Source organism: Vidua macroura, chromosome 20 (genome assembly GCF_024509145.1).
Source record: "Vidua macroura isolate BioBank_ID:100142 chromosome 20, ASM2450914v1, whole genome shotgun sequence".
Taxonomy (NCBI): Eukaryota; Metazoa; Chordata; class Aves; order Passeriformes; family Viduidae; genus Vidua; species Vidua macroura.
The window spans coordinates 10,086,188-10,107,016 of NC_071590.1; the positions used below are offsets into that span (position 1 = coordinate 10,086,188).

The window sequence follows — 20,829 nt, forward strand, 5'->3', positions numbered from 1 at the left end:
AGGGCTCCACAGCTGGTCACACACACGAGATTCTGCCTGTTTGCAGCATCACACATTTTTGGTGGGAAGGTTTTTCCACCTCGCAGTTATTGAGGAGGATTTTGAAAAAAAAAACAAGTTTTGCAATCTTGAGAGCTGAACTACAAACTTGAGATCAGACAGGCTCCAAATCACCTCTAGAATATTTGTTATACATATTATGAACGAAAATTAATTTGGGAAGAAAAGTCAGCTGGGAAATAAAAACTGAACAACTTTTCATTTGACCCAAAAAATTCCAAAGGAGAAGCTCATCCAAACTGATACTTTTTCCTGAAGAGCTCCAGTTTCAGTGAAGTGGCATTTCCAAATGAAAAATGTCTTGTCAAAACCCTCGTGCCCCTCTCTCCTCTCCCTGCGTGTGTTTTGCTCAAGGTCACTCCCTCAGTCAGTGGTAAATCAAAAGAACTCAATACACTTTGCAAACTAAAATTACAGCCCCTATTCTACATGGTGCCAGCACCCATAAATCCCACCTGTCTCAGCCAGGGGTTCCCTAATCTAAATATGAACCCCATAAACAATATTGATGGTTGTCTCCAACTTAAAGATCTTGGTCATTTCCTTTGTCACCTTCTGGACCCCAGAGAACCCCGTTACTCAGAGACCCCCAGGGCACAGGCTGCAGTGCAGGGACCTCTTCACCAGGACAGGGAAACTCTGCTCACTTTCCAGTGTGAGTTTAGGCTTAGTCATGAGAAATGCTGCAATTCTCCAATGCTGCTCCTACAGTTCCCATCATGTGTCCAATCACAGGGAATTTCTACAGAAAACACCCCAGGCTGGTCACCCCAATGTCCCCCTGGGGATAGCCCAGGAGGGATGGTCAGGACCAATCATTCTGGGGTATGTTTGAAAAGTTCAGCTCCTGTGGAACTTTAGGGAGCAGAGTTAATGCTCCAGTGAGAACACACCCTGCAGGATCCCCAGGAGCTGGGACACAGTCCTGGGGAAGAGATTTGGACAGGCAGAATATGGGCCACGATGGTAAACTCCTGTTTAGCAGAATTAAACACACACAGAGCCCCCACCCACACAGATAAACTGAGCAAGATCTGTATTAAAAATGATAGAAGGAGGGAGAATAAAAAAAGTCAACAGAAATCTATTAGACTTTCTTCCCTAAGCAAACACCAAGGGACTGATAATGGCATGCCTGGAACGTAAATTGTCTCTAATGGGAACAATACACAAATATCACCACTTAAAGAAAGGCAATTAAAACAGAAATGCAGCAGTGGAGGGAGGAGGTTGTTTATCTGCACTGAGGCCAGGCATCCATCCTGCTAGCATCCACTTCTCCACACCCGTGTGTGTGACCTGTGTGTCACCAGCAGTGCCACCCCTGCAGCACCTAAAGCCTCTCGCTGGCAGGGAAAGAAAGGAATGAGCCTGGCTTTGCTGGGCCATGGTCACACCCACGTCAGGGACACCTCCGACAGCACCACGCTGCTGGGAGCTCTGGGAGCTGGAGAAGCCACCCTGAGCCCACCCTTGCTCTCAGCACCCCCAGGGCCACAAACCCAGGGCAGAGCAGAGGGGCCTGGCCTGCTCCCAGGAGTGGGATAACCTTGGGCAGCTCCAACCTCCACGCAAGGAACCAACACTTGATGCTGCTGAGTGTTGATTTCTGGTTGACACTTCCACCTCTCCTTGCTTAGCATTCCCCAACACCCTGCACCCATACAGATCTTCCAACAGTCCTGCTGTGCCACTACAGAATGATTCATATCATGCATTAATAATTATAATGCTCCTTTGAATGACAGGGCTGGCACTTGCTGTTCTAACTCACATGATTGCTCTCACATGATTGCTTTGATCTAATCCCAAGACTGGAGTCATCTTGAGCAGATACTGAGCTATCCCTGCCTTGAATCTCAAAAAAAAAAAAAAAAAAGAAAAAAAGCTTTCCACAGTACAAACCCCAAACAGCATCAGGGCTTTTATTTATTTTTGCAGATTGTGAAATTGAAGGGTAAATATTACTGTTGGCAATCACTCCCCAGCCTGTGTGAGCCTCCTGTTCCTCCCTGAGCTCCTCCAGGGAGCCTGAGAGCTGCCCAGACCTCTCTCACATGGGCACAGCCCCCTGAGCAGCCCTGACCTATTGTCTCATCCTGTTATGTGAATCCCAGAGCATCCAAGAAGTCCTGCAGCACAATTCAGGACTGAATCAAAAATACAAAGATATTCTCTTCTGGCCTCGTGCAAAGGAATCCAACAAGACCAAGCAACACTTTTTTTTTTTTTTTTTGACCCATTCTGGTCAAAAATGTCACCCCACGACCAGGCAGGGAAATGAAGCCACAAGTGCTGAACTATGCCTTGAATGTTTTGTGCATTAATTTCTGACCCCTCTTCTTCCCTGCAGAGCCCTGGCAGGTGGGATTTGTCCAGCTCACCCGTGGTGCTCTGAGCAAACCATGGGGAGCACAGGGCCTGACGATTCAGGCAAGTCAAGACCAGAGAGTTTGGGGGAAAATAAAGCTAAAACAGGAGGGGAACAAACCAGTGCTGGTCAGAATTCTGTCACTTCCAGAAGGGACTTTAGGGCAGCTCTTCATCACCATCACAAAATGAACTGTTTGAGAGCCTGGCTGAACATCTCCATAACAAACTGATGGGAATGCTGCTTGGAGCAGTTCCTGAAAGCCTCAGCTGAACCTGGCTTCCCTTAGGAAAAGCCTAGAACACCTATCTGCAGGGAAAATGTGATTGAAAGCCACTATTTGTTTCCATTAACACAACAGTCTCCAAGACGGGATTTCTTTTAAACACAAAAGACAAGGAGGAGCAAGCTGATTAAAAATAGGTCAGCAGCAGACTCTGGAACATCCTTGGGAGGGCTGCAATGGAACGCAGCCCTGGAAGCTTGAAGCACATAAGCAATGCAGGAATTGGGAATGCCAGGCTCTTTGGTCTTGCTTCCATCAAAAAAGAAAACCCATGGAAATGGGAGGTGTTGGTGCAGGGCACAGCGCATCACATCTGAAATCACCCAGGTTGTGATGAGAAAAGGGAGGGAGAGAGGAAGAAGAGGAGGAAGGTTTGGGGGTAGAAAAGGGGGGAGGCAGGGGAAGTTTAAAAAAAAAAAATCTCTGCCTCAGCAAAAGTTTTCATTAAAATTTTAGACAAATGATCTCTGTGTCCTTCTCCCATGCTGCCTGGGGCTCCATGCTATTTCTATGCAAATAACAACCTCGTGGTTTATATCTTATTATTTCCACCGGAGCTGCGGCGACATGACCCGAGACGTGTGTGAGGTAGAGACAGCGACAGAGAGAGAGGGAGAGAAAGAGAGGGAAGGGAGGGAGGGAGATGGAGTGGCTGCTCGCTGAAGTGTGAAAAAATATTGTCAGGAGTGAGCAGCAAGAACAAAAAAAAAAAAAAAGAGGGGAAAAAAAAGAAAAAAATTGCAGGGATAACGTGTTTATTTCAGCCCCTCTCCCCATGTGAACCAGCATCTTTTAAAATTCATTGGGCATCAGGCGATCATGCACAATCCATCTGCTTTCACTTTATCATTTGCATTTCATGCCTCCTGGCTTTTGATGTGCTGATACTTTGATGCAGTCAGGAGACGCGCATTATCATTATTTCAATTTGCAGGGGGGTCAGCGGGCTCGGCACAGGCGCGGCACACGCTCCCCGAGAGCAAGGAAATGGCATTTCCACCTCTCCACCCCCTGCTGAAATGCACTGGGGAGACAAAAGGGGCCAGCTGAAACACCACCGGGAGCATGGCACCTTCACCTGGCTGCTGCCCGGCCAGGAGGGCCCCAGCAGGGACAAAGACAGCTCCACCAGGAGCACAGGGGAACGCTGCAGAGCCCTCGTGCATCCCCTGCCAGGGGCTGCAGGGTGCTCTAACCCTGCTGGCTCCCCAGGATGTGCCCCTGTGCTCACGGCTGGCACGTGAGGAGCCAAGCCCAGGAGCCACCAGGAGCTGCAGCTCCAAGTGACACTGACCTTGAGCTCATCGTCCGAGCTGGAGGTCACGCCTGGCTTTGGCAGCTGGACCTTTCCCTCTACACCTAAACCCTCAGGCTGCTTTTACATAATGATAATGAACAGGACCAGCGAGGGCTCTGGCTGCACATAATGTTTGTCACCATTCCCCTCTGCTCCCTTTGTAAATTAGAAAGAACCCAGCGTTTCACAGGGAAAAAAAAAAATAAAATTAAACAACTTCCCAGAAAGCCTTGCCTGCTCTCTGAAAGCCCAATTGTCTCCATTGCTGCAGAAACAGTTTTGTGCTGCACGTTCTGCTGGCGGAGAGGAGACATTTTGAAGATGTGTTTGCAGACACAAGAAGTGTCAGCTTTGTCCTGCATCCTCCAGGAACACACATATGTAAAAGCCAGCAATGGAAAAATTGTCCCAGATGTCTGGCACCTAACTGGGAAAAGCTAAAGGTGGCAGTTTCCTTGTATTTATCTTTGTTCCAGCCACCATCTCTCCTGAATCCCCTGCCAGCCCCGACTCCCCACCTCCTCCAAGGGAATGAACAGCACCAAGACTGACTCACTCCACACAGAACAGCCACAACAGGTTTCCTTTTCTGGGGTCTCAGCTCTGGGAATGAGCAGGAACACATCATATCCCACACCCAAACAGCCTCTGCTCTCCTGCAAGGGGACACTTTGCATTACTGGCCCCTGGCTGGCAGTGACCTCATCTCTGGCCCCCAAAAAATTCAAACTGGCCCTCTAAATCCCAGGGACAAGTGTTTAACAGGTTTTATCTCCAGACTCCATGGCAGGAGGATGCCAGTGGATCAGCATTCACTGCTCGTTTCAGATCCCCCAGAGGATCAGGCAGACTGAGCTGGGACATTCCAGGCTAGCCCTGCACACCAGCTCCCTACTTCAAACACGCTTCTGGGACACTATTGCAGCTGGATCCCTTCAAGAAGCCCTGAGCAGAACTGCAGGGACTGGAAACTGAGGATCCTATGAAGCAGCAGATATCACACACACACACACACCCAGCAGTGAGTGGGGACTCCCACTGTTCAAGGGCAGGTAAACACTGCTGGGTCTCGCTGGGAAAGCTGGAGAGGATGCAACAGGTTCCTCCCTCACCTTTAGGCAGTCAGAGGTTCAGAGCTGACACAAACATACAAACATCCCAACAGAGCACGGAGGAGGGAAAGGGCACACAGGATTATTGAGCCCATGGAAATTGTCAGGATGGGATAAATCCCCCCCCAGAAAGCAGCTCCTCCTGCCTACGCCTGCTGACAGATGTCAGGTGCTTCATTCAGTCCATACCCTTAAATTTTAAGTGCCTAAAATTTAGTGAGATTAATCCAGTCCTGTGAAAACAGCCACTGACTGCACGGGCTGGGAGTGCAGCTGAAGCTGGAAGAGGGGGAGAGCTGAACAGCCTGGCCCTGCCATCTGGGAAACTCTGCAGGGCCCCGAGCCCCAGCAAGTGACAGCTGGAACCAGGCAACTCACTGCACTCCAGCAAGCACTAAACTGACTCAATTTCTTTTTAAAGACTGGATCTTCAAATGCCTCTTTTCCTCCCATTGATGCAGGTGTGTGTGATGTGTGTAAGAGATCTAACTGAGGGTGCTGCAGCCTGGAGTTGATAGGATCAATGCTTCATTTTCTGCAGAGCCCCCTTTATTCAGGAGAATAATTCAACAAGAGCCTGTTTTCCTTTATCTCCCATTGTCAGGCAGGCACTCCTGGAAACGCAGCTTTGCCATGGAGCACAGCCACCCCAGGTGCTGAGAGTGCCTGAGAACAAAGCTGCTCGATGGGGAAGGGCACTCACAGCACACAGCCCCAACTCCAGGGAAACAAAGCCCTCAGGGACAGGGATGGCAGCAGAGTGGGCTGGGAGCCGTGTCTGCACCAGGCAAGGAGCTGCAGGCTCTGGGATTAATGGGTTTGGGGCAGCAAGGGAGAAAATATGCCTCTGGAGTGGGAAAAAAAAAAAAAAAAAAAACAAAACAATTTAGCAGTGAAGCTGTAAGTTTTCTTTGTAACAGCCCCAGTTACTCCTCCTGTCCCCACGGCTGAGATTTCCAGTGGGAAATCTCGCTGCCAGCCTGGAGAATCAGCACCCAAGCTCCTGAGGCTCAGTGCTCCCCAGAACTAACACAATGCTGTGGCTGGCTGGAAGTTCAGGGGATTCTGGAACTATTTTGGAACAGGAGCTTCCAGACACTGGCACCAGCCCCATTTCCCCTCACGGCACTCAGAGGGGTGGGAGAAGACACTGCCCGGGATTTAACCCGTGCCCACAGGCTCTGTGAAAAGCTGCCTCTCCTCCTTCAACCCGAAGCATTCCAGGATTCCACGACAAAGCCCAGCTCCACCCTGAGAGCTCTGGGGACTGAAATGCAGGGACTCACTTTGTTGAGGGCCCCACAGCCAGTGAGGATGATGTGGGAGTTCTCCACCTGGATGGTTCTCTGGCCCAGCCGGACGATGTAGGCCCCAATCCCAATCGCCCGGCACGTGACCTGGGGAAAAAAAAAGGAAAAAAGAAAGGGGGAAAGAAAAAAAAAATAAAAAGCAACAGCATTGATTTCTGTCTCTCCACACAGCCCCAACCTATTGATTCAAACATTGAGATAAAACTAGGTGTGTTTGTAGTACAAGGCCATAAAATCTACTCTCGCTGGAAAATTCCAGAATCTGTCACTTTGTAAAACACAGGATGTGAACATAAATGAATTTTATTAAAAAAAAAAAAAAAAAAAAGAGAGAAGCAGCAACTTTCAGACTGAGCAAATACGAGGCCAAATGGCTGAAGTGTTTTAAATTGAGTGTGGAGGGGACCCAGCCCTGCACTGGTGCCAGGAGCATTGCTCAAAGCCTGCAGGAGCCCATTTCCATCAGCCAGAAGGCTGATCCCAGATGGATGTTTGGGATATCATCACAGGATTTTTAGCTGAAACAGACAATACATTTGAAGAATAGAAAGCAGTGGGGGATTACCAAGCTGATGGTGATAACGCTATCATAGGCTAAAGATGATTCTCCAGCAATCATGCCAGATGCTCTGAGGTTCTCTACTCCAAGCCCGTCCTCCTTCCCGATAATATCCGTTATCTTGTACCTGAGGGAGACACAGACAGCCTCTGAGTCACAAGGTCCAGTGATTTGCTGAATCAGTTTGCTACAAAGAAAATGAAAAGTGACTAAATATCATTAAGGTTCCAAGGAGAAATGTGCATAAAGCCCGGGCAGGGGCTGTGCAGGGCCCATCCTGCAGCACCATGGAACCTTCCCACGGGAGCAGCACTGCAAGAGGAAGTGCCAAGGGAGAGGAAGGCCTGGGAAAAGTGTCCTGTCATTCCCACAGGACGTGAGGAGCAGGCTGATTAACAGGAAAAAGGGCAAGAAAGGAAGGGAATGCAGACAAAGGGAAAGAGGAAAAGAACAAGGACTACAACAAGGCTCTCACCTTTTCTTCACTTCCTTCTTCCATGCCTCCGTGCCCTGGGTGCCCCAGGAATGCCCCAGCTGAGGACAAGGACATGCCATGCATCCCCCAAGGATGAACAGAAAGCTTTCCATTCCTACCTGGACTCTCCATTTTCCTCCACGTGTTCACAGTGAACAGAGTTCAGGGCACTGACTTTCTTATAGTCTTGAGGAGTCAGGTACAGGTATTTGTATCCCTGCAGGGAAGAACAGCTCATTCATCCCCTGTAACCCCTTCCAGAAACAAACTTTCACAGGGGCAGAATTAAATTCCACAGAGTGCTAAGAACATTCTCTCAACGCTGGAGATGCAGCTGAGGCCAGTGAAAGCTGGGAATGGTGCAATATTTAGCACTAACTCCTTCTAGATGCCAACCTGCTGCCTGGGAGATGGCAAAATCCTGTCATGGAATGGTTTGGGTTAGAAAGGACCAGGCTGCTCCCAGCTTCATCCAGCTTAGCACTGCACATTTCCAGCGTTCCACATCCAACACCGAGGAGAACTTTGGGTGTGACACTCTGAAACGTTCACCCCCACCTCTGCTAGAAGAGGTGGTGTCAACATAAGCCTCCTGTGGGCTGCTGCAGAGTTTCCCCCCTCTGGTTCCTGCGCCCCCTTACCTTGTAGGGGTTGTCTGGGTCTTCCCAAGCCACGTGGAACATGTGGCGGATCTCCTCGGCCAGGCCAATCCTGGCCCCGCTGTTGGCAGCCACGTAGATGCGGGGAATGCCCTGAGCCCGGGCCAGCTCGGAGGCCCTGAGGAACAGCACGTCCTCCTGGGGCCCGAAGGAGCCGATTTTGTAGGTGATGTCATTGCCAATGACAATGATATCCCGGCCCTCCGGGTACTCCGGCGTCTTCAGGGTCATCTTCCAGGCCACCATCCCAATCTGCAGCCCAAGAGCAGAGAACAGCACAAAATAAACGTTGTGTCTTCGAGGCGTGAAAGGAAGGAGTCACGCCGGGATCATTTCTCTTATTTGAAGAGATGGTCTCTTGGATTCTCTTGGACTTGGCATATTTTCCCGGGGAGCTCGGATGACAGCTCTGGTGGGCTCTGCCAGTGCACAGCACAGCTGGAAGCACTTGGTCCTTCCCACACTCCTTGGAGCACGTTCTCCACTGCTCTCACCCCACCAGGACACTCACACTGGTTTTCCCTCTCCCCGTTCAGGGCTTTATCACAGGTCCAGCACTTGTGCATCCCCTGTGCTCCCAGGGTGAGGGATGTGCTGCTGCACAGGATTCCTGATCACCAGCTCAGCCTTCCCAGGTATCACCCCACACCCTCATCCCCCTCACCCAACCCTCATTTTAACCACCTTTTTATTTCATTGCTATCCCAAATTTCCCCCCCTCCCCGTCCTTCCTTTCATTTCTTCCTCTTTTCCCTTCCCCAGTTTCGCAGCTGCTCCATCCCAAACCTGCCTGGCCGAGCAACGCTTTTCGCCGCACGTTTTTCCTTCCCAAAAACCTCGGGCTGATCTCTCCCGGCCCATCTCCTGGAGGATCAGCAGCATCCCTCCCCTGCCTGCCCCATCCCTCAGGCAGCGCTCGGGGCTCGGAATGCCATTAACAGATGGGAACAGCAGCGTCCCTTGAAAGCCACATGCATCACCCAGTCCCCGCTTGCCCAAGGATCATAAGCTCTGAGTACACATTCCTCAAGCCGATTGCACATCCTCTGCAATCAGCAGGGCTGAGACTCTCATTGTGGAGCCTCGGAATTCTGAGCATGATGAACTAAAGCGGGAGGGGGAGAGGCAGCAGATAGATCTGTGCCATTTAATCCACATCCAAATGGCACAATACACAGCCCAGATCCAATCAGCATCTGCAATAAGATATGCCATAATAGGCTCATTAAAAAAAATAAAGAGGCAGAGGAATTAATCAAAGGGTCATTGGAAGTAAAGCAGGCAGCAATCCAAAAATATTACAGCCAGCTACTGGCACATCCTTCCTTACACCTCCCCTTCCAAGAGCTGAGATTGCAAGTTAACAGAGTGTTTCAGTTCACCTTCCCCTTGGATTCCTCCACTCCTACCCTGACAAGTCGAAACGGAATAATCTTTTTGCCTCTGAATATTTGCAGACTTACAGTTCCACCTCAGCATCCAGCTGCGGGGCTTGGAACAGAGAGATGCTGCAGCAGCTTCAAAGAAGGGAGCAAAAATCCCTGGAAGTGGTTTCCTTACAGCCACACTGACCCCATCAGCCAGGGCTGAGGGACCAGTGATGGACCAGGGAGTCCCCAGGGCTGGTCCCACAGCCCATCCCACCCACCAGGATGTAAGAGATTTTCCTCCCTTTCAGCAGCTTGATGATTTTTGACAGCACAGGAAACAGGCCAATTTAAGGCATTTCTTATTTAGAAAATTCAGATTGTAACAGAAGCGCTGAAATAGTTTCCAAACCCAAGGTCTTGGGTCCTCTACGCCAGTAAAGCCCCTTTTGCCAGTTCTCACCAGCAGAACAGAAAACAATCTAGCCACGGCACAAACTCCTGAAAACAGTTTACAGCTGACAAATATGGAGCAACCCCATACAGTTTAGGAAAAGAAAAATTAAAAGTGCACCACTATTAACTTGGGTGTCTTTTGCCTCCCCAATTAATCACATGTTTTGTGCCATTTATCCAGCAATAAAAGCCATGGGGATCTGCACAACTAAGGAATTTTTTTGCTATGAATTTGCTAGATTCAGTTGAGATCTATGGGCAGCAGAGAATGGCTTTCTATTCCAGAAAAAAAAAAAAAAAAAAAAAAGGAATAACGAGATTGTTAAGTTAACGGCAGCACTCCAAAAACTGGAGAGTTCCCAGGTTAATTAGCCAGGCTGAGCTAATCACCTAAGAGCACTGGCAGGCAATAGTAGGTGATGGTGAGCAGCCCTGGCTTTGGAGCAGGCTTTTTTGAAGAGGCAGCAGTTTGGAAGTGCTGCTCCTGCCACGGCTCCATTCCCAGCACACCCAGGAGTGAAGAAGAGGCGGAGAAAAAATAAAAGCAGGAACCATCTTATTTAACTGTTTTTATGTTGGCAAAATGATTTGTGCCCTGGTATTTCCATAAGAAGTGGGACCATTATTCTCCTGTAGGAACACATTTGGTTTGAAAAGTATCAGTGGGCAGCACGTGAAAATCAAAGGGGATGAATTATTCACAAGCCCCGATCAGAAGTGATCATTATTTCTGATGCTCCAAACTGTGATTAGGATTCAGTGCTCAGCTGTCATTTGCTCCCTGAACGGCCCCAGCCCCGCAGAATTGCACGACACACGGAGATGACACCCAAGTTTCAGATGTATAATTTTACACACACCTTCTCCCACTCCATCTTGGCCTTAATGGAAGCATCAAGAGCCAGTAAAACGGGCGCGCTAACGAACGGCGCTTCCCCGGCGCTCGTAAACGCCGCTCGTTTGACACCCAGTGTCAACACTAATCATGGCCTAAAATTAACACCAAAATTGACTTCAACATTAATTGCACTATCGATGGGAACAGTAATACACACACTGATGCAGTTCCAAATTGACTGCTGGTGGCAGCCAGAGCTGTTGACAACAGGCACCGAGGGGAACGGGGAAGGAGCCGATCCCAGGCTCCCTCCGGGAAGCACGGCAGGCTCCGAGCAGAGGGGAGCCAATGCCAGTGGCAGCTGGTGCTGGGGAGAGGGAGCTTTTCAGCCTCTTTCTGGCAGGTCCTGTAATTCCTGGGGAAGCACAGCCAACAGAATCACAGAATATCCTGAGCTGGAAGGGATCATCCAGTCCAACTCACAGCCCTGCACAGACACAATCCTCCATGTGCATCCCTGAGAGCATTGTTCAAATGCTCCTGGAGCTCTGGCAGCCTTGACCACTCCCTGGGGAGCTTGTTCAGTGCTCCACCACCCTCTGGGGGAAGAACCTTTTCCTGATATCCAACCTAAGCCTTCCCCTGGCACTGCTCCAGCTGTTCCCTCAGGTCCTGTCACTGAGCACCAGGGAGAAGCGATCAGTGTTGGTTTATTCTACTTCCCTCACTACAGGATGGTGCTGAGCCTGGGGACTGAAGGCCAGGCTTCATTTTATCCACTTACATCCAAATTTGGAAAGTTGAATGTGGGTATTTACTTGGTGCAGATGCAGCAATTTTGGCATTTCATCATTTGAATGTTGCCTGGAACTTCAGATCTAAAAGAGATCCTCCTCAACATTACTCTCTGCATTTACACTGTGCAGAGCTTTCAAAATTTTATCTGGAGCATGAACCAGCTCCCAGGAAAAGGGCAGAGTGCACATGGTTTGCCAGAGGCACTCCAGCTCCGTGCCTTGACGAGGGTGGAGTGCCAAAACCCAGGATTCCTTCTTGGCTCTGGAAAAGGTGTCCCCCAGCAATCCGAGCGTGGTGGTGGCAGCCCAGCCAAGCACGCTGGCACGATCTGAGTGATGGGAGGGAACAGCTCCAGCATGAGACCAGGAGCTCAGGGAAAGGTGTCACAGAATCCCAGAAGCATCCAGGTCATCCAGACCAACCTGTGACCCATCCCCACCTTGTCACCCAGACCAGAGTGCCACATCCAGTCATTCCTTGGACACTTCCAGGGATGGGGACTCCAGCACCTCCCTGGGCAACCCCTTCCAGTGCCTGACCACCCTTTCCATGTAGAAATTCCTCCTGAAGTTACAGATGGGTAAAGATACATTACAGAGAGCAACAGACAACCTTCATCAGGAGCTTTCCTGTGGGCAAGAACATTCCTGTCCACAGCGCCCACGTGACCCCACATACCCCTGTTCAAACATCTGTATGAGCACAGAGAATAAAACTGTGCCACCTCCTCCATCTCTGTTCCTGGAAGGCTTGGATTTGGGGATTTTAAAACCCTCCAAGAAATCTGCAGCTCTCGCCGCTGTTTTAATTCCCTGCGCCTGCCATAAAATGCAGGAACAGGGGTTGACAAAGCAGAACATGCAGCTCAACGATTAAGCTGTGCTTGTATAAAATGCATTAGCTACACCTTTCCGCCTCTGGCAATCCGGAAAGCCACCGGAGCGGCATTCCAGGAGCCCTCTGCCATCCTGAGTTTCCCCTGGCCAAACCTTCCCAGCTACCCAGGAAAGGTGCTGCAGCCAAAGCTCCAGCAAGCAGTGGTGATTGTGGATTATTTCTGATCCTCGAGCTACTGAGGAGGAAAAACTGTGACATCTAGTGCCAGTGGGGAAAATGACACATTTTCCATGGGCACCGGGAGAGGGATGAAGGGGGATGTGGGGTGTTGCTGCTGGCCCTCCTTACATCACTTTCTCCTTGTCCTTGAAGATTAGTTGTGTCTTATCAGCAGCTGGTGCTTCCCTGGTGCCAGAGGATCAGGGGAAATTGTAGTCAAAATACATAAAGTGCTATAGAAAAGCATCCCAATGCCTGGCTCAGGACTGACAAGGAATATATTGAGTTCTGCAAGGGGCTGAGGGAATTACCTTTTCACACTGAGATTTGTGCTAATATGCTAATCTTGGGAACAAAGCCCTGGGCTTTGAAGGGGGTGTCACTGTGCTCCAGGTCTTGTCTCCAGCACAGTGATTTACACAGTGGTGGATGCACTCCTGAACTGCTCCGTGCTCACCCAATTCCCAACTCTTTCAGAGATTTCCCCATTATAGCACAGCCCACGGCAGGGGTGGAACAGGATGAGGTTTAAGGTCCTTCCAACCCAAACCAGTCTGGGATTCTGTGACAAAGTGGAAAAAGAGGTGTCCTCTTGATGCTCAGAGGCTGGGAAAGGCCCCGTTAGTGATGGTGCTGTGCCCCAAGGGCAGCAGCACAAGGACTGGGACCCTCTGCTCTGGAGCAGCCAGAGCACTCTAGGAATAAAGAGCAACTTGTATTTTCACAGTCCATTAATTCCTTGGCTTCTTTGTTGAGACCACAGCAAAGAGCTAATTACTGCAATGGCATGGTGGGTGAGGGGAGTGGTCCTGAGCTACGCTGAGAAAAACCTCTGGGATTGGGAAAAGCCTTGAGATCTCAGATTTTCTTGAAAGCACAAGAGAGATTTTTGCCCAAAATGCTGCTTGCCAGCTCTGTGAGGACAGGGAGAACCCCAGGCTGGAGCTCCTGCCTTGCTCTGTGTCAGAGCAGGGATTGCAGCTCTGAACACGCTGCCCACAAATCTCCTGGAGTTTATGCTGGTTTCTCAATTCCTCCCCTCAGCTCACACACTCAGGGCACTCAGATCAGCTGAATGCTGTAACAGCAAGAGTGTCTTGACCCCTTTCCACACAGAGGAAATGCAGCTGTCAGGAAGGCCAAGCCCCAGTCCCCTGGTGCCAGGCTCCCACTGAAGTGTGGGAATGGCTCTGAGCCTCTGATCCAAAACAAGGAGAGCAGGAACCTGAATGTACCCAACAACAACAACATTTACCACAGACAGCAGTTGCCAGCAGATATCTCCTCTTTACCAGAAAACACAATGGGCAATCTCTCCAACGACTCTGAATTCAGAGAATCAGCACCTTTTGCTGGCAAGAAAGACAAATAATAATAAAAATCTCACGTTTACCTGAGAAGTTCCTTTTTCACCTCTCAGTCAGCTCACTGGAACCAGCTCTGGATCTCTGGGGCACAGACCCCACTGTGGAGTTGGAGGGACCTCAAAGCCCCTCCAGTGCCACCCTTGCCATGGGCAGGGACCCCTTCTACTGTCCCAGGCTGCTCCAAGCCCATCCAGCCTGGCCTTGGACACTTCCAAGGATGAGGAGCCCACAGCCCCTAAACCCCTCTGGGCAAGAAGACATCTGATAGATCACAGCAGATTAATTTAAATACCAACACTCCACACACCACAACAGCCACGTAATTTCTTTACAGACCAAGCACAACAAAGTCTACCAAGGGTTAAAAAAAAATCTCCTAATTTTTTTTTTTTTGGTGGTCTTTGGGTACAGAATCTCTTATAATAAGACTATTTGTATTCATACTGGCAGAGTAAACACTACATGTTCATGCCCAGGCAGCTCTGTGCTTGTAATTTCAGCAAGAACAGAGCGACGTCCCTGAGGGACTTTGCTATTTCCCCAGCCACCATCCACTCAAACGCTGAATGAGAGCAGGGAAAGAGAGAAAGATGATGGCACAAGGCTCCCCAGCAGCCTCAGTGTGCACTGGGAACGCAGGGAATAGCTCATTCCAGCTTTAATTAGACCAGTTCAAACACTTCTCCTCAAGTCCAGCAGAAGACAAGGCCACAGCAACCCCACAGACACCATCAGGGGTAATTTGCAAAAATCCTATTCCAAACCTTCCCCAGAGAAGATCCATGCAGGAAATGGTGAGGAAAACCTCTGTTTCCTTGCATCCCTACCCTGATGGGTTTAACAGAGCCTTTGCAAACCTTAAGCTGTGTTTGTAGGAAAATACAGTTCAACGACACCAAGAAAAAACAAATGACACCATCACTTAGAACTGTTCAAATTTATATTACTTTAGAACATTCACTTACTAATTCCCACAAAAATAACCACCACATCTTCTAGTGGCTCTCTTTACTCTGCAGTCACTGCAAAGCTGCAATTTTTGCCTTCCTAATGGGCAGACACTCCAGCAAAACCCCACCATGACAGCAAAGTCTCCTCCTGTTTGAGCCCCAGGAGTGACTCTGCCATCCCCAGCATCAGCTCGTTGTAACTCTTGAGTAAATCCTGCTCTAGAGTGGGAGGTTCCACACACCTTGATACAAACTGTGTGGGAGGATGGTAATGGAAGCATAAAACAGATTTTTCTGTGGTTTGTGTTTTTCTCAGCAAATGAAAATATTTCTATTTAGTCTTGTAAAACACATTTTGCTCAAATACAAACCCCAGTTACCTGGAACAGCTGAATGAGCATTTTTTAATTATGAAGGAAGCCCAGCATAGGCACAGGTTTGAAATGGAATCATCATTTACTATGGAAGTTAAAATACCCATTGTAGGGAAGGCATTAATTTTTAATGAAACAAAAATCTCATTTTCAAGAGTGAGATTTCATCTGTGAAAGGCTGAACGAATAGATTTTGTGCCTGGCTGGTAAATTTTCATTGCAATTGTCAAACCCAGCCCAAAGCACAAGGTCCCGTGGGGCGTGGAGGGAGAAGCAGCAGGAAGGGAAGTGGCACTTGCCTCATTTCCTCCTGGCAGCCTGTTCATGTGCACCAGCTGGCCCTGGTCATCCAGCACCAGCTCCGTGTAGGTCAGGATGTCCGAGGGCAGCGGCGTCGGCGGCAGGAACGCGTGGTCATTCATGGAATTCCACAGCTTGATCAACGACTGGGGGCCCAAAGAGAAACCCTCGTTAAGAACGCCACCCGCGAGTATTTATTTTCAATCCGCTGCAGCGTGGCACCCCCAGCAGAATTTGGGGTTATTCCCAACTCAGCACACCCTGAAATGTCCCTCCTGCCAGCGTGACTGACAGTATTCCAGGGATATCACCTGCTCTGGGATTTGAGTCAGGAAACAGTTTCCCCCAAAGTGAAACCTGAATGAGGTGGTTCAGGATAGAGCCCAGCAAATCAGAAACACCATCTAGGAAGGGCAGATGGCAAGGTGGGAAAACAAAGAAACAGCAACAAGAGAGGGGAGATGGTTTATGTCTCAGCTTCCACTGTTTGACTCATTAACGGAACTCCAGCAGCAGCTTATCCTGATTTCAGTCAAAGCAGATTCAATCCATAGCTGACACTCCCGGGGGACCACTCCATGTCCCTGGCTCCCCTGACAATCAGGATGGCAAAGACAAGAGCAGCAAGAAGAGCCCAAAGAACACTCACCTGCCTGAACATCTCAGGAATGTCATAGACATACGATGTCCCTAAAGTCTGTGCCTGGAACCTCTTGGACTGCAGCAGGTCTTTGGTCACGTAGGGAGTGTTGATCAGCATCCCGTGGAGTGGTCCCTGCTTATCTCCATACGCCTGGAACATGATCTGCAGGACAAACCACGGGTTCTGTACACCGAGCTGTACCAGCTCTAACCAAAAACCCCCCCAAGGCTACTCCAGCCTGCTTGTCCCTGCCCTCTGCAAGGCTGCTCATGCTGGCACAGCCAGGCTCCATCGCTCACTGCTGCCCTTCGGGGACACCTCAGGACCATCACTGCACGATCCCAGCATCCCAGAATTACTGCCCCATCCCAGCAGAGCCCCAGGCACACAGAGCCACATCCCCAGCACAAACTGGGGCCTGAGAGGAGCTCCCACTCCCCAGCAGCTCCCCTGAGCCCGTGTCTGTGCCCGTGGATGCTGCTGGCTGGGAGCAGCCAGGAGAACTCCGTTATTTATGGAGCGGGATCCGCGGCTGCGCCCGCCAGCCGGGTCAAGACTTGCATATGTCATCGGGCTTGAAGTTTTGATATTGTAAGTTTAAAAGATTTTCCCAGAGTAGCAACATGAATTATCAACTGCCGTGCTTCACGGCTCTATATATTCTGGGCGGGCAGGACTTGGAAGGGAAGCTTTTCAACGGAGAAACAGGAGGAGATAAAAACGGGATAAAAACGCCTCAAACGGCCCAAACGCTGCTTAACAGGGACACATCTGGCAGGAGGGACATGATTAGGATGTGTTTAACAGAATTTAGCTAATTGAAGAGGAATTAATTGAAGAATTACACAAAATTCAGTAAAGCCTATTTTTATTTTTAGATAAAACCAGCAGTTTATGCTCTCTTCAGTCTGCACAAACGTTAATTTGGGAGGCAGCTTCTTTAACGGGACAAGCATTTGTTCAGGGTAATGAGTGTTTGTGACAATGCCTGTCTTGGGATCCGTCAGGATCTGCACTTGGAAATTCTCCTTAAATCTCTGGAAAGCTCCACAGCAGCTCTGAAGGGAACTGGAGAAGTCTGTGCTGAGCATCACCACTTATCACTACTGAGAAACAAGAGATCAGGGTCATTCTCTCACCATGAAGCCATCTTCCCAATCTTCAGAAGTCATGAAAGTACCCAGCACATCACTAATATGCTATTTTTTTTTTTTAATCTCTCTAAGTTTAAAAGAACCCTCTGAAAACACAAGGAAAAATCCCCAGATCTGAACTCACTCTATAAACCTCCATCATGAGGGGCAAGCTTCCTAAAAATATCAGTATATTTTTTTACTAAAATGTGGTTTAATATTCTGGAAAACAAATCAAATTTAATACTGGAAAAGTTGCTAAAGCCTCACACATCCACACGAGCCCATTCCCCAAGCTTTAAATAACAAAGCTCATCAGTTCAGAGCTCACTTGTGACCTTCACAAGTGACTGACCCAACTCAAGGGTTAAGCTGAGCTGCTGGAGATTATTAAAATGTTCTTTTCTTTCCTCATCTCCCCTCAAAGGCAGGAATGAGGTAAAACACACTGACACTATCAGCTCTGGGATCTCAGAGCTGGATGGACTCCACGGCCAGCAGCTCGCTGGAAAAATTAAATGGAAAAAGGGGGAGAAAGGTGACTCAGCACTTTGTGTTCTACATTCACAGTGCCCAAGTGATTTATTCTGCTGCTTCTCCTGCCTGGCAGGGAGATGATTACAGAGGGAGATGTAAACATTTCTCTATTTAAATATTTTCCATGCATCCCATGCTCTGTGGATTTTAGCATATGTAGGTATTTCAGTTAACCACACTGTTCCCACACCATGGAAAACAGAAATACCACAACAGCCACAACCATTACAAAAGAGCCCATCACGCTTCAGAAAAATTATACAAAAGCACCTTCCATAATTTTACATCTTCCTACCCAGATCATTCCTTATATCTTTAGCATTTAAAGGACACATTCACAGATTTTCTTCTATCTACTCAGGAAAATGTATAATTAATAATATTTTTTATTACAATGTACAGGATGAGCATCAGCAGTGACTTCTCTTCTAGTTCTTTTCTGAGCACTCTGAGGAAAACTGTTTGGGAAAACAGTTGCCCAGATGGTTGATGTACAAAACAACCAGAAAACTTGACTGACTTAATTGATCACATTTTCACATCTGCTGCTGCAAGTTCATCTTTACATTCTCCTTCCTTTGGCTAAGTTGAACGGCAATTTTGTGTTAAATTATAATGTATTACAGGGCTTGAAGCAACCTGGCCCAGTGGAAGCTGTCCATGTGAGGATGTGCCACTTCATCACTGCATTGCCTTCGTTTCCTTGCACATCTGTGCCCTTCAGCACAGAAAGTTTAAAATTCCCAGCATCCAGGATTCCAACATCCACGCCCACGGCAGGGGGCTGGAATGGGATGAGCTCTAAGGTGCCTCCCAACCCAAACCATTCTGTGATTACCTGGAAACACCACAGCCCACAGAGGGGCTCCATCAGGTGGAACGCAGAATCACAGAACAATGAGGTTGGAAGAGACCTCCAAGACCATCAAGTCCAACCCATGCCCTGACACCTCAACCAGACTACAGCACCAAGTGCCACGTCCAGTCTTTCTTTAAACACATCCAGAGATGGTGATTCCACCACCTCCCTGGGAAGACAATTCCAGTACTTTATTATTCTTTTGGTGAAGAATTTTTTCCTAATATCCAACCTGTACCTTCCCTGACGTAGCCTGAGGCTGTGTCCCCTTGTTCTGTCAGTGCTGCCCGGTGGAAGAGACCGACCCCACCTGTCTGCACCTCCCTTCAGGGACTTGTGGAGAGCAATGAGGTCACCCCTGAGCCTGCTCTTCTCCAGGCTGAACAACCCCAGCTCCTTCAAACGTTCCTCACAGGGTTTGTGTTCCCAGCCCCTCACTGGCCTCGTTGCCTCCTCTGGATGCACTCGGGCATCTCAACGTCCCTTCCCAAACTGAGGGGCCAGCCCTCGAGGCGTGCCCTCACCAGCACCCAGGACAGGGGCAGAATGACCTCCCTGCTCCTGCTGGTCACACAATTCCTAATGCAGGCCAGGATGCCCCTGGCCTTCTTGGCCACCAAGGCCCACTGCTGGCTCATACCCAACCGGCTGTCCACCAGCACCCCCAGGTCCCTCTCTGCCCAGCCACACCGTCCCCAGCCTGTAACGCTGTAGGGATTTTTGTAAATGCTTCCCCTTCCCGACGGCCCAGCCAGCCCCGCGTCCCCAGGGACGTACCTGGCCCGTCCTGGAGTCTGTCACCTCCTTGTAGAGGCTGATGTCCAGGTAGTAGCCCGACTCGTTGGTGAGGAAGAGGCGGATGGGGATGGCCTTCCCCGTGGGCGTCAGGCGGATGTTGATCTTCAGCTCGGCCTGCAGCACGCGCAGCTTCCAGAGGCGGCTGCCGTAGCGCATCACCATGGAGCGCACCGACTCCTCGATCTGCGCAGGGAAAAGCCTTCCTCAGCTGGCACCCGGCCACCCGGGACGGGGCCCTGCCTGTGCCAGGGCTGCAGTGAGATGGGCTTTAAGGTCCCTTCCAACCCAAACCATTCTGGGATTCTTGCTGGATCCATCACTGCTCTGCGTCCCCCACATCCCGGCGGCTCCAAGGCGGTGAAGAAGCACCGCACTGCACGTGGCCAGTGCACTGACAGTGGAGACCTGTCCCTCCTCACCCTAAGCCTGGAGGCAGGCAGGAACTCCACCTGGGGACTGAGGCAGCGGGGCAGGGCTGGATTCAAAGCCCTGCTTCCTCACGGCACGCGGAACCACAGAACCATTAAGTTGGAAAAGACCTTGACGGTCATCAATCCAACCACCACACCCCACCCCAGCACAGGGACCCCCTGCCTCCCCTGCACAGGCATCGCTCACACCTGGGAACTACAGAATCCAGGGAAGCCAAATCCCTGGCAGTTTTGTAGCCCTTGTATGCACAATAATCACATTTCGCTGCCTGCACGGAGCTTTAAATCAACAAAGCAATTACCACTTGGAGCTGGGCCTTCTGCTCTTCTATTAAACTTTATAAAATACCACTGTGGGCAAAGTGCATATTACAAGAAGGCAATTTATAGGCTGGCTTAAACATTTTTCCTAAAAAAAAAAGTCTCTTTTGCACAGAAGCTCAAGGAAAAGTCATGGTTTGGATCTGAGGGCAGCCCAGCTTCCAGGACTGAATATTCCAGCTTCTTCTGAACTTCCTGGGAACCAACAGCTCTGGATGCACCAGGAAAGGTTCATTCAAAAGGGATTTAAGTCACCAATTTTTAATCATGATTTAAAAGTCAGCAAGCAAGAGAGAGTTATTTTGATACCCAATTCATCTTTATAACTTTCAGCTGTTCTCCTCAGGAAAGGTCAGCTCTCATCTTTGGGTACCCATGAACTGAATGCTGATTTCCAGCTAAATTCAGCCTGGACTTGGGACTTGCTTTGTGGTGATTCTGCTAACCACAAACATCCTTTATGCCTGAACAC

General features: G+C 49.5%; 1 protein-coding gene across 9 annotated transcripts in view; it reads right to left on the minus strand.

The window, feature by feature from the left end:
* ACACA (acetyl-CoA carboxylase alpha) overlaps nucleotides 1-20,829 on the minus strand; it is a 101,656-nt gene that overhangs the window by 25,488 nt on the left and 55,339 nt on the right. For 7 of the 9 annotated variants that reach the window (XM_053995978.1, XM_053995977.1, XM_053995979.1 and 4 more), the window contains 7 exons: nucleotides 19,585-19,788; nucleotides 16,285-16,440; nucleotides 15,635-15,781; nucleotides 8,112-8,381; nucleotides 7,590-7,687; nucleotides 7,002-7,122; nucleotides 6,413-6,523 (listed from right to left, as the gene is read on the minus strand). In XM_053995978.1, coding sequence (XP_053851953.1) covers nucleotides 6,413-6,523; nucleotides 7,002-7,122; nucleotides 7,590-7,687; nucleotides 8,112-8,381; nucleotides 15,635-15,781; nucleotides 16,285-16,440; nucleotides 19,585-19,788 — 1,107 coding nt within the window. Of the gene's footprint in view, nucleotides 1-6,412; nucleotides 6,524-7,001; nucleotides 7,123-7,589; nucleotides 7,688-8,111; nucleotides 8,382-15,634; nucleotides 15,782-16,284; nucleotides 16,441-17,129; nucleotides 17,385-19,584; nucleotides 19,789-20,829 lie in introns of those variants that run through there. The other 2 variants (XM_053995985.1, XM_053995984.1) reach the window with 2 other exon arrangements.